This window comes from Camarhynchus parvulus, chromosome 5 (assembly GCF_901933205.1).
Source record: "Camarhynchus parvulus chromosome 5, STF_HiC, whole genome shotgun sequence".
Lineage (NCBI taxonomy): Eukaryota > Metazoa > Chordata > Aves > Passeriformes > Thraupidae > Camarhynchus > Camarhynchus parvulus.
Window position 1 is genome coordinate 3054698 of NC_044575.1, and position 15631 is coordinate 3070328.

A 15631-nucleotide genomic window follows, 5' to 3' on the forward strand; every position below is an offset into this window, starting at 1 on the left:
TGAGCCATTGGGACACAGATTGCCCCAGAGAGGTTTGTACCCTAAAAGATGCTTCTCCACACAGCACCAGTCTCCTTCAGGACCAATTTCACTCAGCCTCTTTTGTTGCACCCCTCTGCTTTGTAAAACGAGTGTGAAACTCTTCACTAGACCAGCAGGGCTGGCTCTGTAACCTGGAGGGAAAGTCATCCAAATAAACAGAGCAGAGAGTTAAAGACACATCAGTGCTTTCCATTAGCTGGGTGCCAAGGCAGTGTTTCCCCTTGGTTCATACCTGTGTGGGGTGGAACAGCTCAGAAAAGAGGCTGGCTGAAGGCTGCTCCTTGTGTGAAACCTTTCACTGGCAGTGAACAGCCTCATTCAGAAGGGATTTGTGACCCTGCACCTTCCATCTCACAAGCAGAGTCTTCAATGCTGGTCCCAGAGCACACCCCAACAGGATGTCTCAGCTTTTTGCAGGATAAATAAGAGAAATAACTAAATAAGTTTTGTCTTCTGATCCCACTATGCAGCCAAATGAAAATATAAACCAATTCTTCCCAAACTAAGGTATTTTTTTTTTCACCATTTAAATTTCCTTTCAAATGTATCGTGCCACAATCCCTGGAAACACTGAAGTGCTCTGGTGTAGAAGATGTAGTCCTCAAACTGCAGCAGCTCTGCCAGATTTGTTTTTGTTCTGCTTCCTGGGTTCTGTGAGCATCAATGCGCCGAGCTGGGAGATCTTTGATAGAATTTGGCTGTTCTTTCCACGAAAGCAGGACAAAGGCTTGGTACACAGGGGGCCACTCCAACTTTGTCTTCCTTGGATTTCCCTGGCTTAAATTCTAGTTGACTCACTAAGCTACTTTTCCATTTAATTTGAGCAGTTGGCACACCGCAGAAGAGGCTGACGGTCTGGAATCTCAGGTTTAATCTCTTCCCAAAGAACTCCTGTTTATGGAGCCTGAGAACAGCTGGAGGTGTGACAAGCTGTTAGGGATCATAAGTAAGTTATCATAGCGCATTTGATATATTGGTTTGAAAAAAGGAGCTCAGTGTCTGCATCCCTGCTTCACGGGCTGCTCCGAAATGGATTGCTCAGCAATCCCAGTCACGTCTCACTTCCAGTCCAGGCTTGTGTGCACATTGCCTTGCTTTATATCACTTTCTTTCATGAGGCTGCAAAAGCATTTTGTTCTTTAAACAACCTCCCAAAGCTTTTTTTATCTGTCTAGAAAATCAGATTAGAAGGCTCTCTTTAATGTGAGGTGGCTGATTGTGTTACATGTATCTGGATATAGTGGTGGGAAATACATTTAGGAATTTACAGCAGTTTTCTCACTTTCCAGAAAAATGTGTGTATTATGGACTTGAGTGAAATGTCCTAACTGCGCAGACTGAATAAGAAATACACAAAATCCTTAAACTTTTACTTCTTTCAAGTGATTTTTATCTCAAAATTGTTGATTTCTATACAGTATCCCCTTCAGCAAGCAATGTTTCTCCCAGGCGAAAGCACTGGAGACATCATCTATCAAAAGCTATTTTTTACCAGATTGGAGTGGTGGCTATTTTTTGCCAAATAAATAATGTTCACACTGAAATAGTTTGACAACTGAACAGTGAGCATAAATAATGTCTCTGTGGAAGTGTTCCACACAGAGAAGCCTGCATGGATCTTTGTTGAGGTTTATTGTGGTTATACTCCCATCTGAAATGAGTGTGTTAGTTCTGTCATCTTGGAAGAACTGTTGGCACTCTGATCTGTGAGAAATCTGTGAGAGCCCTAAGTGGCTGTGCTCCATTTTTTTTTTTTTTAATTTATTTTATTTTTCAATATTGGTTTTAATTCTCCATAGCTGCTGTTTTGGGTTGGCCAGAGGACTGCTCTGACTGATTCTGACTCTGTTCCCCTGCTAAGGGTCACCACTGCACAGCCTTCCTCCATGTCCCCCATCATCCTCAGTGGTTGTGAATCTGTTTTAAGGCTGCAGTGGGACAGCTGTGCCTCCTAAATCTTGGAACAGAGTTTTGGTAGTAAAATGTCTTCATTTCCGTTTTACAATGATAAAATTTACTCTTTTTTCATCTGCTGTTTCATGCTTCCTAATTTAAACTATGCTTAGACCATTAAACCCCCTCTCATTTCATAGAAAAGCAAATCCATTTCTTTAACTACTGCCTGAATATAATGAATAAAACCTGTAACCCACAAATGAGTGTGTTTGAATTGGTCAGCACAGAGTCTGACCTCGGTAAATTTACTCTAGATTTAGGTCTAACTTGATTAAATTGTACATCAAAGTGGGCCAAAAGTCCAGTTTCTTTGAACTAAAATTTTCAATCTTTCCCAGAAACCATGCACATAATTTCAAATACTGTGGATGTGCTGTGTGGAGTGGACAGCCGGCAGTGGGAATGAAGTTAAGCCATTTGCCATGCTAGGCACAGAGCGACTCGCTGCTTTTGTACAAAACGTCACGCGGAGTTCCTTTGCACAATTTCCTGGTGCTGGGAGTAATTTGTATGCTCGTATGCCAGGGAACTCTCTTTGGCAAGAGCCACTTTGGGCCTTTGTGTGCCAAGGTGTGAAAAGCAAGTTCAGTGTTCAGAATAATTCCCGGTTTCTGGTGAGCGTTGCTGGAGAGCACTGGATGTGCTAAGAAGCTGGAGTATTTGAGGGGATTTCAAAAGATGGTTGAATTCGTAAAGGTTTTGTCCTTCCCCTGCTGGAAATCAGTGTTTGCAAATTGCTTTTAAAATGTGAAATGAAAGAATTTTCCTTAGTCGAAGTAACTACTTAAAGAAAATTACTGAAAGAACCCAATGTGATTTATAGCAGTGACAGCTTTCTGTGCCTGGTAGAGTTCCTCTGTTAGAGATGATAACCCAGCTTTTCCCAGATAACATTAGTTTTATCTACCAACCCTCTCCCCAGTCATGCAGTGTGATAAAGTCAATTTGCCAAACTGTTTTCACAGAGATTTTAGTGTTGTAGTCAAGGAGGAAACTTCATGGGAAGCAAAGATGAAACTTTGGACCTTCAGCCCCCTCTTAGTGACTCGTTAGATGAAAACTGCCTCAACTCACAACAACCTGTGCTCATTCATCTCTTGAGTTTTACTGACAGCATCAACTTAATTGGCCATTTTAACTTCACAAGCATGAGTCTTCGGTGCAAGCTTTATCATTCAGCACGTTAGAGCTTTAAGTTTACTAAGAGTGGTTCTGAAGCAAGAAAAATATGCAGTGTGACATTTTACATTTACTAAATCTTGTCAAGCTGCTGTCACCCGTTTCTGGCAGTACACATAATCTCTTTACTCTTCTCATGCGTATTAAGGAAGGAAGAAATAGCTATTTTTGTTAAGCCTCCCATAGCCAGGCTTGGGCAGGAGAAGCTGTTTGGTGTGAAAGCTGGTGGTGTGTAGGGCTGCATCTTCACTGCACCTCAAGCTCCTGTCACCCTGAACTGCTGTATTTCTCATTTTGTTGGAGTTGCACCTTGGAACACACCCTGCAGCAGCCCTGCAGGAATAAAAGCCCTCAGGTCTGTTTGGACGGCAGAGCAAAGCACCGCAGACTCTTGACAGCGAAAATATTTTTCCTCAGGTAATGATTACAGAACTAAATTTGATTTCTGATTGCAACTTTGTGCGAGATCTATGTAGTTTGTGCTAGAAGTTACCAGAAGGCAGCGATAATCTACAGGTGTATTTTAGCACTGCCTTCCTTCAATGAATCTGCACTTTTCTCAGTGCTTCAGAGTAACCCTAACCCTTATCAGAGCAAAATCCTAACCCTAACCCTTATCAAATCCTAGCCCTAATCATTAATATTATATATTTTAAATTTATATAAATATATTATATAATTTAATATATTTATATAAATTAATAATATATAGTAAAATATTTTTAATCATAATAAGTATATAGCAACATATAATATAGCATTAATTATTATCTAATTAATAATTATATGAAATAATATTATATTATAATATTATTATATTATGGTGTTAAATATAAAATTATAATTATTATATAATTATAATATTTATATAATATATAGTATATTATTATATAATTTTTATATATATGTGTGTATATAGGTATATATATATACCTATATATATGTGTGTGTGTATATATATGTGTATATATATATGTGTGTGCATATATATATATAAAAAATTTAATATAAGGATATTAAAGCCAGCCTCAGCCTTGTGATGCATTGCTAAGCATGGCCAGAGAGCCCAGCAGTGCTCAGGGGTTCTGTACAACCTTGAGCCATGGTGTGCACCAAGACTGGCTACTGGCACTGCATCAAACATCCCAGTTCTGATTCTTCTGGTTCTGAGCACAGACTCTGAGACAAATGCCGTGTCCTTTAGTCAGAGAATGTGGTTATGTGAAGCATATCTTTGAGGTGGGGTTTTTAAACTGACTTTGTACATCGTTAATTTTATGTTCTGTATAATAAGCTCTGTTCTAGATTAATCCCTAAAGGCCAAATATTATTGCTGTTACGTAGACCCAATGTTCTTTTTTATGATTGGAAAGTTTCCTCAAGGAGAAGACAGTTTTGCAACATTCATATTAGCTCTTCCAAGGAAGAAATCTGCCCACAAAGATGCTTATCTTGTGAACTTTTAGCTGTGTCCTTTTTTTTTTTTTTTCCTGTAATTCTATTGTTCCAGTGGAATGCAGCTGTTTCAGAGAGTGGAAAGTGATGATGTGTTCACAGAACAAGGAATGGTGCTGAAGGTCCTAGCCAGTGGTTCCAGCTAAGGAAGTGGACACAAGCCAGCAGAGGGTTTATGTAACTTCATCTCCTTTTGTACTCAGCACTAATCCCTTTCTTTGTGATGTATGGTATTTTGAAATTTTTAAACTTTTTTTGTTTTTTCAATACTGATATAAATTAAGGATAGAGAGTATAACTGCCTGGTTTATTTGACTAACAGTTTAAAGAAACCAGAAACAGCAAGTTTGCTGTCAGCCTGAAATGTTCTAATTCTGAGAAAACCAACTGCTCCTTTTTCTTTTAACAACTAAGCATTTATCCACTCCTGCTTTTCAGGAACACCCAAAACTTGTCCTCAGCCTCGTCAGTTTTTGGAATAAGCAAAGAATGCCTGGAGCTGGTAAATTTTCCCTTGTAATAGCCTTACTTTCATGTTTGTAGATTTAAAATTCTCCCTGTTGTGACACTCATTTGAATCCCAGTTAACTCCAAAAATCTCATTTGGGATTTATGCTAGTTTTCCTGAAGGAATAAACTGGTCCAATTATACCACAATCATAATTGGGGGGAAAAAAATCAAACCAAAAAACCCACCAAAACACAAAAAAAAAAATCCCAGAAACAAAACCAAAAATCAACCCCAAACAAACAAAAAAACCACCACTCCAAAACCCAACTAGAATATTAAAATCTAATGTTATTGCATTTGTGGATTCAAAAGGATAAATCACATAGAGATCCCTCCCTCTGAGGGTTCAGATGCTTTGACCAAGTGTCTGTTTTTTGGGTTTAGGATTTTTGTCCAACATGTGGGTAATTTGCTGGCCCATTCTTGAAAATGTAAGGCTTCCCATTACAGATAACCTGGGGTTTAGAAGCTGTAATTTTGCAAATGCTACATTTTAATCTGCATGCCTTTTCCCTGCCAAATCTTTCCTTTACGCCTATGTGGTCTTGACTTGATTCCAGAAAAAAATCAGGATTGTATTACATGTCTGTAATTTGTTTTTTTTCCCCCAAAGTTGGCCAGGATACTATTGCTTTTCTCCTGCATGGGAGTGTAATAATATCATCCACCGCCCTAAAATATCGTGTCATTTGTAATCCTGGAGTATAAATCAGGATTCCCTTCTTATCACTCCTAAGAAATTTTTTATAAATAATTGAACCTCCATGGATACAGAAAGAACCCCTCCCATCTTTTTAACAAATAGATTTGAGATGGTTTATCTGAAATCCTAGAATTTGAAAAATTATTTTTTGTATTATATATGGTAAAATGACTTTCTTTAATCATCTCAAATCAACTTGCATTTGAGACTTTGCAACTAATTTAGGAGTTCTGTGCTTCATTCTGTCAACATCAGGAGCTTTTACTGAGAAAGCTTCTGTCCAGTTTTTCTTCAAAGGAATGCTTTTTGGAAGACCTTATGATTTTCAGCTCAGTGTTTTCCATTAGACACTCATTGCATAAGCCTTCTGCTTTGATGGTTAGTGATGGAGGAAATTGTGATGCTGCCTTGGGGTTCAGCCACTTCCTGTTCTTCCAGGATCATGTTCTAAAATGCAAACAGAGCTTTCTAATTAGTTTATTGTAGAAATACTTGAGGAAACTCTTCGCTTGCTAATTTGAAGGAATTAGATCTGCGGTAGAAGTGCAAAAACCATTTCTGTGTTCATTTGCTGCGACTGGAACAAGGATGTGCTTCAGTGTAATGGCTGTCTAAAATCCAAGCACGTATTTCAGCTTCTGCTTTTGCAGGCAAGTCATAAATTTGGCTTGTAATAACTACTCACAACTCCTTCCTTTGGTTGTTGGATTTGGTTTTGGGGTTCCTTGTGATTCCATTCACTGTTGGGAAAAAAGCAGGATGGATTCAACTGGAATAAGCATTTATTTAACATGCAAATGCACATGGGTAGGTCTGCAATGATGACTGCTGGAGGAATGATTTTTAGGTCTTGTTAAGTGAAAACAGTGGTTTTATACTTGGAGAGCACCAATTCATTTCAGTTGGGCTTCTCAAGAGACATTCACTGGTGGAACCTGTGCCAGGCAAGAGCTCAGCCAGATTGGGAACAAGTTTCATGGGTCATTGTGGAATAGCTTGTATCTGATCAATCCTGTTGATACTTACGTGTAATTACATAATCTTGACCTGGATTTAACACATTCTTAAAGTTTTTATCTGAGACTTTGCATCTGGCAAGGGAGCCAGTGTAATTTGTACAGTAATTTGTAATATTTCCATTTTTTAGAAAAGCTGTCCTTTTAAAGAGCATTCTGATGACCTCCTAAGAGCCTTTTCAGTGGGAATTACCATGCTTTTGTACAACGTGCAGTAGTGTTTCATTGTGTATGAGATGGCAGAAAATCACTCATTCTTCTCTCAGAGCTGCCACCAAAATTGGGTTTTGATTGTGAATGGATTGCTGTGAGATAGGGATAAAAGGTCAATTGATATGGTCCTGGAATAATTGAGACAACCTTTCTGAGGGATGAGCAGGCAGTTTTATTTCTTTATTTCACCTTTCTGAGCAATGAGCAGGCAGTTTTATTCCTTTATTTCACTGGTGCAGGAATAAGGCAGATGGAATAAGTACAGTTGGTGGCCGAAACTGAATTGTTTGTCAGGGATTTCTTGGTGCTCAACTTACAGCCATTAAATTGTATCCAGCAGAAGTAGAAACTCTGCAGTCAGGTTAAGCCTCCACTGGATCTCTCACTTCCCACTGCTTCCTGTTAATTAACACCCAGCAAATGTGCACATTGTGTTTGCTTACACAGATTCTACAAAGCATTAAAAAACTCGAGGCGTGTTAATGGCTTTAAATTTAAAGCTCATTAGCCACTGCCCTGTTGACCAGGTAAAGAGAGTTTCCCAGCACTCCTCTGGGCCAGCACCACTTCATTCTGCCTCGGAAATACAGAAATGTTTGTTGGCTTAGCTAAAAATGTTTGGGAATGGTGGTAGTATCCTCGGGTGAGATAGCGAGCATGCCCGCTCACTAAAGCAGATCTGGCCCAATTAAAGAGATTGCCTCTCTTTTTTTCTCTTTTTAGAATGCAAAGGAGTTGGTTTTTTGGTTGTTTTTTTTTTTAGTCAAAACACTTGTTTAATCTTATGTTTGCTGCCAGAAGATTTGTTTCTTTTTTATAGTTTAATTGGTAAAAGTGTATGTGTGTGTGTGTGTGTGTGTGTGTTTGTTAGAACCAGGATTCTGAAGAAGCCCCTTCAGAGCTGAATCTGGCCATAAATTGATAAATACAGCTTTTTTTCTCAAAATGTTAAGGTTTGTAATTCACTGCCTGAATGCTGACCCAATGTTGTGTGAATTGTGGCTTCATCCAATGAAACAGGACCACTGAGCATTTTGAAGAGAAATTTTGCAATATCAGAGCATTGCCTGTTTCCAGATAAAACTTAACAGTTTCTGATGAAATGTCTTTGAGATGTGATGAACAGAAGGCTTAAAAGTACAATCCATGAAACACATATGCAGTGAGAAAGCTATTTTGATATGACCCCTTTGAGTAAAATCCTTGGAACACCAGTTCCAAATCTGCCTCTCTGGCTTTTGACTTGTACCATTTAAACTTTTCTGTTAACCATCAATCAATCAAAAAAGCAAAAATAGCTGCAGTTTGGACTAAATAATGGAATCCCAGTCATCTGAAATGATGAATATTTTATTATTTTCAGTTCATTAATATTTACAGGAACCTCCAAGTAATCAAGATCCACAAAAAAAAAGGTTATTTGCAGCGATGCTCCAAAAGGCCTGAATTCTCTTTACCCAGAACTGACTTACTCTTTTGTCTTTATTTTGTGAGCTTTTGGTCTTCAATTCATGCATGTTCTACATAAATTCACTGAAGTAGTGCTGGGCTGAGCAGAGAGAATTATAAATATTCCACTCAAAGAAAACACGAACTGACAAAACACAGGTGGAAGGTGTTGGCCGTGCAGGTCCTTATCTTTTTCCTGTTCCTCTCCTTACATTTCCCTAGATCATAGATGAAGAGGAAACCCAGTTCATGAGCAATTGTCCCGTTGCTGTGACTGAGAGCACACCCAGAAGGAGGACACGCATCCAGGTGTTTTGGACAGCTCCTCCCGCTGGAACAGGCTGTGTCATCCTGAAGTAAGTATTTTAAGGCATATTAAAGTAAAATTCAGTGAATAAGCTGAATATTTATTGGAAACAGTGGAGTTCTTAATTCTTTTTTCTCTTTGGACGCATTTTACTAAGTTTAGTTCTACTTGCAGAGTGAAACGTTATCAATTTAAAGCTTCAATATTCAAAAGGAAATCCAAGCCTTCAATAACCATTGAGTCAGCAACCTTAATTGAACTTGTTAGCCTTTAGTTTCACATTAAAAAATCCCTAAAAGTTCTTAATTTTTAAGATCAAAATTGCATTCCTCTGGTGGGTAAAAAACAGGCTCTTTGTTGAGATGGATAACAAAAATGTTCTGCAAAGTCATGATTGTCTAAATGGACTTGTATCAGAAAAAACAGATTTATTTAGAGGTGAATGCTTTCATTTTAGGCCTAGCGATCATTTACTGATATTTTACTATTATTATACACTCTCATGTGGAATCATACTTTCCAAGCAGTAAATAAAGATAACTCTATGTATGTTCACGTGGATTTAGAGTCACTCATTAGTCTGCAGGATTAAGAGTGCCAGAGAAATGCTGTCCTGTCACTTAAGACTTTGTTTGCTGTATTTAATTGGACAGATTGGTCAAATATTCATGGGCAATTTGGATTCCTTTGCTTGTTTTGAATCCATGTCTGGGAGAAGCCTTAAAAATTGCTGAGATGTGCCCCGCAGAAGTATTTCAAAGGGGCTTTTCAGTGCTGGGAATAGTGACTTTTAGGCAGTCCAGAAGATTCCTTGAGTGTTGCTGAGCTTTTTATCAATAAAGCTCCTTGTTCTTCCCCCCAGGACTGACCCCCTCTTAGCTGTATAACCAGTATTGCTTAGGGCACTTGCTATTTAAGTAAATTAATAATAAGGTGATGATGCTTTATAAAGAGACAAGATTTAAAATTTCATCCAGTAATGATATTCAACAACACACGTTGATCTATTTTTTTTTCCATTGCTGTCCTAAATAGAATTGCCATTAGAGAGAAAGATGTTTTAGAAAGCAAGGTAGTGATAATAAGTCAAATTCTGTGCTAGAACACAAGAGTGAGGAAAAATTGGTCAAGTTCTTAGCTTGTCACATATTAAAATTTCATGGTAGGGAGGATCTTGCTAATATCCAAACTGAGTAAGTCTGTCAGCTGGTGTAGATTTCATGGAGTCAAGTCCTGTGAGATTGTAATTATCTTCTCCTCCTTTAGCATTTGCTACTGAGGCTGAGATTAATAGTTAAATCCAGTAAATGATGGCCACATGCAGATAAGTTCTATTCAATTTACCGTGTAGAGAAGAAACCACAGTTTGCAACCGGCTCTTGAACTAATTGGGTTCTCAGACGACTCATGTGATTTGTATGGCAAATGCAGCAAAAGGTCCTGCAGACAAGTTATTTACTTCTGCTATACATATCGTGCTTAAACAACCAACAAATGAAAATCTGTTATCTGTAAATAGTGTTTGTTACCATCAGCACTTGCAGAAATGCACTGGGTTCATGGTGGTGTCTCTGCTGTTTGTTTCTGGGAATGTGTTCTGAGCCATCTCTAGGGAAATGTTTTATAGTTCCTGAGGAAAAGTGTGGAGCTTCTTGTTTTCCTGAATATGTAATTATCATCATGATTTTAATTACACTGGCTCTTGTTTGCATGTAATGAGAGAGCAGAGGCATTTTAAAGAATTGCAGCCTTCTAAATAAAAAGTATGGCATATCTAGTGTATATCAGGCAAAATCTTTTAGATAGTTGTGCTACTGGAACAAAGCTGTCATATCCATGAGGACAAATTCAGTTCCAGTCCCTGGGTCTGGGTCTTGGATATAACATTCAGTTTCCAACCTCCTTGTGGGTTCTGACCATCCTCTTCCTCTCTAGCTTCAAAGCTCTGAGGGTGAAGGAGCTCCAGTTTTTGAACATTTACCTTTTGATTTCTTGTAGCTTCAGGCATTCTATTCATTCAGGTCACTGGGCCTGTCACTCTGAGTAAACACTGTGCTGAAATGTGTTGTAGGAGAGACTGAAAAAAGAACCAAGTGTCATAAAACCTCGGGAGTTCATAACTGCACTTACATCCTGAAACTGTCTTGGTGTGCAGCCAAATCTCTCCTCTGCACTCAGAACTCAGGATGAGATCCCTGGGCCAGAAACAGAGCACGAGGCACCTGGATAACAAGGCCCAAAATTCACAAGAACAGCTTTGTGGTGTGTAAATTAATATGTGATCAAATCCTTAACCCTGTGTTAAGAGGAGTGTTTATGAGGAAGGCCAAACTGAGGTGCTCAGAATAATTCTGAAATACTTTTAATCTCTCTGACTAAAAGTGTTGTTACTATGATTCCCACAAAACCAATATTGCATAAATTTGCCTCCCAGAGAAAGAAGTTCCAGTTGCCAGACTGCTTTACATGGGTGGAAGCTGCAGTGCTTCTGAAACTGCTGCCAGTCATGTAAAAACAGCTAAAGATGATCACAGAGCTGAATTAAAAAAAAAAAAAAAAAAGAACAAAGAATTATGTGCAGTTCTGGCTGAAAAATTTGTTTGCAACTTTTCGTGCTTGTCCTAAATCCCTCATCAGTATCAATGAGCTGGCACAGGAAAGAGAAGTTTGGCATGGTTTGAATTTATTCAGGTTACTTCACTAAGGTGATGAAATTCTCTGTTGGAATCCAAAAATGCAAAGAACTCTCAGAACTTTGGGCCTGTAAGTCAAAGCTTAGAATTAAGCACAGGATTTGATCTGAAACCTTGGAAAAGGCTTCCAAACTTAGATGCTAGAGGCAAGAACGTAGATTTATAGCTTACAGCAGAGACAAGCTTTACTTTTCCTTTACTTCAGCTAAGCAAAGGAAAGTTTAGAGTTTTAGAGTTTAAGATATAGAAATTAAAGTAGCTACAGAGGTAATCAAGGAGTTTAAAATGCAGCACTGTAGCTTTGTGTGTCATAACAGGATTGGTTAAGAAAGCTTACACTGCAGCGTGAGTCTATAAGATGAAATATTTAAGGATTGAGTCAAAACCATAAATATCCTTGTTGCTTTTATTGGTTAGTAAATCCTTAAAATGTCTTGTAACTGAGGGTCTTGTGACCTTCTGAGCCATGCAGTGAGAAGTGTGAGCTGAGCTCACCCTTCCTGCCTATGCAAAAGATAAGAAAATAAACTGCACCATCAAAAACAACTCAGAGGTCCCATCTCTTAACTCATTCAAAATTCCTTCAAAAATCCCCATAGTTCTCCAAGTAGATTCTTTGCTCCTCTCTGATGTTTTAATCACTAAAACATTTCCTTTTGGTTTTTTTTTTTTTTGGTGGAGCCTACTTACCCCAATACACAGGATTTTTCTTGATTTGTTGGGATACTTTTTTGAAGCAGATGAGCACAGCAGGCACACAGTTGACAAGCCATGAGAAATTCACTATAAAATTGTGCCTCTAAATTTTCCAAACATAAAAACTAGCAGCACTGAAACCTAGAAACCAGAACTAGAAACCCTGCTTGTTCGAATCAGGTATTAAATTTGTTATTCTGTCTTTTCCATTCATGCTCTCAGACGGTGCAGACACTTCATGTCAACAGTTTTACCTGTTTATTGGAGTGCTAACAGTGAACACAGCTGTAAAGCATTTACTGACAGCTTGCCATTATGAGTAAATAACAACAGCCAAGGAAAAAGAGAGACCAACCTGCCCTCCTTGCCTAAGAAAGGGCTCTGTTTATGGAACAACACAAGATAAAAGTTTCCATGTTATAAATAACTTTATTCTTTTTCCTAGTAGAATCAGTGAGTCTTCTGCATGCAGAGAAATTTTTATAATTTCTGCACCACTATTTTTTAAAAAATCAAAATCTTTATCTTCCAGTTAACCACCACATGACAGCATCTTCTGAACTTCATTTTTGATAGAGAGAGGAGCAGTATAGCCTCATATTTCATAGCTTAAATAGAATGTTTCATATAGACATTTTAGGTATTTCTACACAATTAAGATAGCAAACTAAGATATCTCTGCGCATCCTAACAGTCCAGAAAATTTGCCGTTTTCCATGTGAGATCCTTTGGGTGTGCCTTCATTTTTCCCCATTCTTCACTTTTCGGAGATGTAACAGAAATGTGCCCAGCTTTAAATGGGCATGGCTTGGGAATGAATAAATTTGGGTCCATTGTTGTCCTTCAATGCTGGGTTATTATGCACTGCTCAACTCATTTTTCAATTTTTTTCTGTTTTCTCAAGAGCAGCCTAGTGACTCTTTATAAACTACTGCAGGATAGAAAAGCCTGTATTGCTATGCTTAAAAATGAATTAAATATTGTCTTCATCCAGCAATTTTATTTTTTTTAAACAAATAGGACAAAATTTAAACTTTTAAATGAAACTAACTTAGAAACCTGTATTTTATTTCATAGATGAAACACCTACAGAGAGTTTGTGTTAGGAGGAAATAGAAGAAAACTGCATTTTTAGGTGGCTTCTAATTAATATAAGCTCTACTATTAGGTGTAAAAAGGCATATTTTATCTTGATATATATGGTAGCAGCCCCATGGATCTACTGACACATCTACATTTAAAACCATTTCGCTTTCATTTTCTCACTGTTTAACATTGTTCCTTTAACGTCACGTGTGAATTTGGAAAGTGTTAAAAATGGATTTTCTTATAATTTTATGGTCTTCTAGATAATATATTTTATGGTGCAATAATTAAAGTAATCCTATAAAATCTAGTTAGGTTCATTCATATGGTGTTTTGTTTGTGAAGGTGTAGTGTTGCAAAACAGCTTAATGATTTTGTCACTCAGGGATGGGTTTATTCCTTGAGGAGAGCAAAACAACAGAAAAACAATGAGAAAAACAGGCTAAGGAAAGGGTGGTGGTCTTTCTCTAGCAGCAGAGGGAATATAGTTATGGCTTTATTATGAAAGATAGTATTTTAAAACTGTTTTACACTCTACCTTGAAAATGCCTACAATAATTTCATATTAAAAAAAAATCAGTGTTATGGCACTATTTGTGGTAAACTGAAGGCATGTGCAGTTACTTCCATTGTTCCATATAATTTTTGTTTTTTCACAAATGTCTTTTTGTAAAACAAAGAGAAAGAAAAAGATTGTGCCTGGATGTGCACTGGGGTGGGAATTCAGGCGTTGGAAAAGTTCAACATGCATTATCACAAGGCAGTGATATCTGTTACATCTCTGATCATCATCATCGTGTTTTCTCCAGACTTTGTGGGGAAATACTTCAATAAAAAAAGAATTAATAAGGTTAAATGTGGACACAAACACAGAACCAGTCAGAATTCACCTGTACCCTAATTTGGCATTTTACAAAACCACGCAGGACATTTAAAACTTCCATTTTTATTTCCTAACCGTTATCCACTCCGAAGTTCCTTGCTCCTTCCAGGTTCTCAGCACTGTTCTAAGGGCACTGGTGTGTTCAAATTGTGCACTTCAAAAAGTCATGTGAAGTGGAAAATGAGGTGCAGTGCTTTCTAATGTTCCTACTTTCTGATCCCAAACTTGAAGATAAATGAGGAAGCTATAAAAAGTGATGACAGAAGAGACTTTAATGAACTTCCCAAGCCTGTTCTGTCTGACTTTACTGGGTGATTGTAGTGTGTACTATGATCAAGCTTCCCCTGCACCTGTGTATTTACAAATCCAAATAGATATAGGAAAAATCAAGAAAATGCTTCTTCAATACTTTTTCTTATTGACAGAATTTGCATCAGAACAAGGTAGATCCTCAAGTAATTATTAATTCTATTTACATATCCTAGAGGAAAACGCAAAAAAGGGATTTAAGACATGTCAGGAGGGACGTTCTGTAAAGTATCTTACACTGAAATCTTATTTTCTCTGACTTTTTGCTACCTGCAAATGGGGAAATAAAACAGTAAGCTGAAATAAAACAGTAAGCTCCTTCTAGCTGAGTCTCTAGGAGAGTCTGCATTTTCATAAATTTGAAATAGTGGGATGGAAGAAAAAAAAATCAGCTGTGTAATTTGCTTGTTGTTTGCTGTTTGTAATGAAAATCATTGTTAATTTAGGAGCCTGACAGCTGTAGGACATTTGCCATTCGGCAGCAGCTGTCAGTAGCACTCTGGTTTATTTTGCAAACAGATGTTTAATTTGACTTCAAGGCCATTGTCATTTTCTGAGGGGAAACAAAGAGAGAAAAGGAATAGAAATAATAATGATAGTCATAATTTGATTTCCTTTCAAAACATACAGAGTGTCACTATTGATGGCATCAGAAGCATTGTCATTTTTTATTACTGAATGCTTGAAATCCATTTTTCTGTAACTGCCTGAAGTTATGCATGATAATTCATGTTAAGGAATTGATTTGTCTTGTCTCAGGAACTGAAGGCTTTATTTTAATGTAATGTGATACGTTTTTAAAATATGCATTTTATTCATGAATCAAAATGTCATATACTGTTTCTGCAGGTCACAGATAAAGAGATTTTGGTCTCTCTATTGAAACCAGCACTCCAGTGGGCTCAAATATGTTTTGCTTACTGTAGTATGGTGGTGTTCTCATTGCACATCAGTGAATGTGAAGGGCAAATTGAGTACAGCAATGATGAAAGGAGGTAATTAAAAAGATAAGTAGTGTAATTTTTAGTTTTGGTAACAAATGATTTTATCGAGTCTGTGCCTAGTGATTGAGGCTTTAACTAAACCTGCTATTATAACATTTTGGCAAGATCCTCCATTATTCAAAATGTCTT

At 37.6% G+C, this 15631-nt stretch overlaps 1 protein-coding gene across 1 annotated transcript in view; it reads left to right on the forward strand.

Annotated features, from left to right (window-relative positions):
- SPON1 (spondin 1) overlaps positions 1-15631 on the forward strand; it is a 168184-nt gene that overhangs the window by 25546 nt on the left and 127007 nt on the right. The window contains exon 3 of the mRNA XM_030949154.1: positions 8747-8880. Within this exon, the coding sequence (XP_030805014.1) occupies positions 8747-8880 (134 nt within the window). The remainder of the gene's footprint in view (positions 1-8746; positions 8881-15631) is intronic.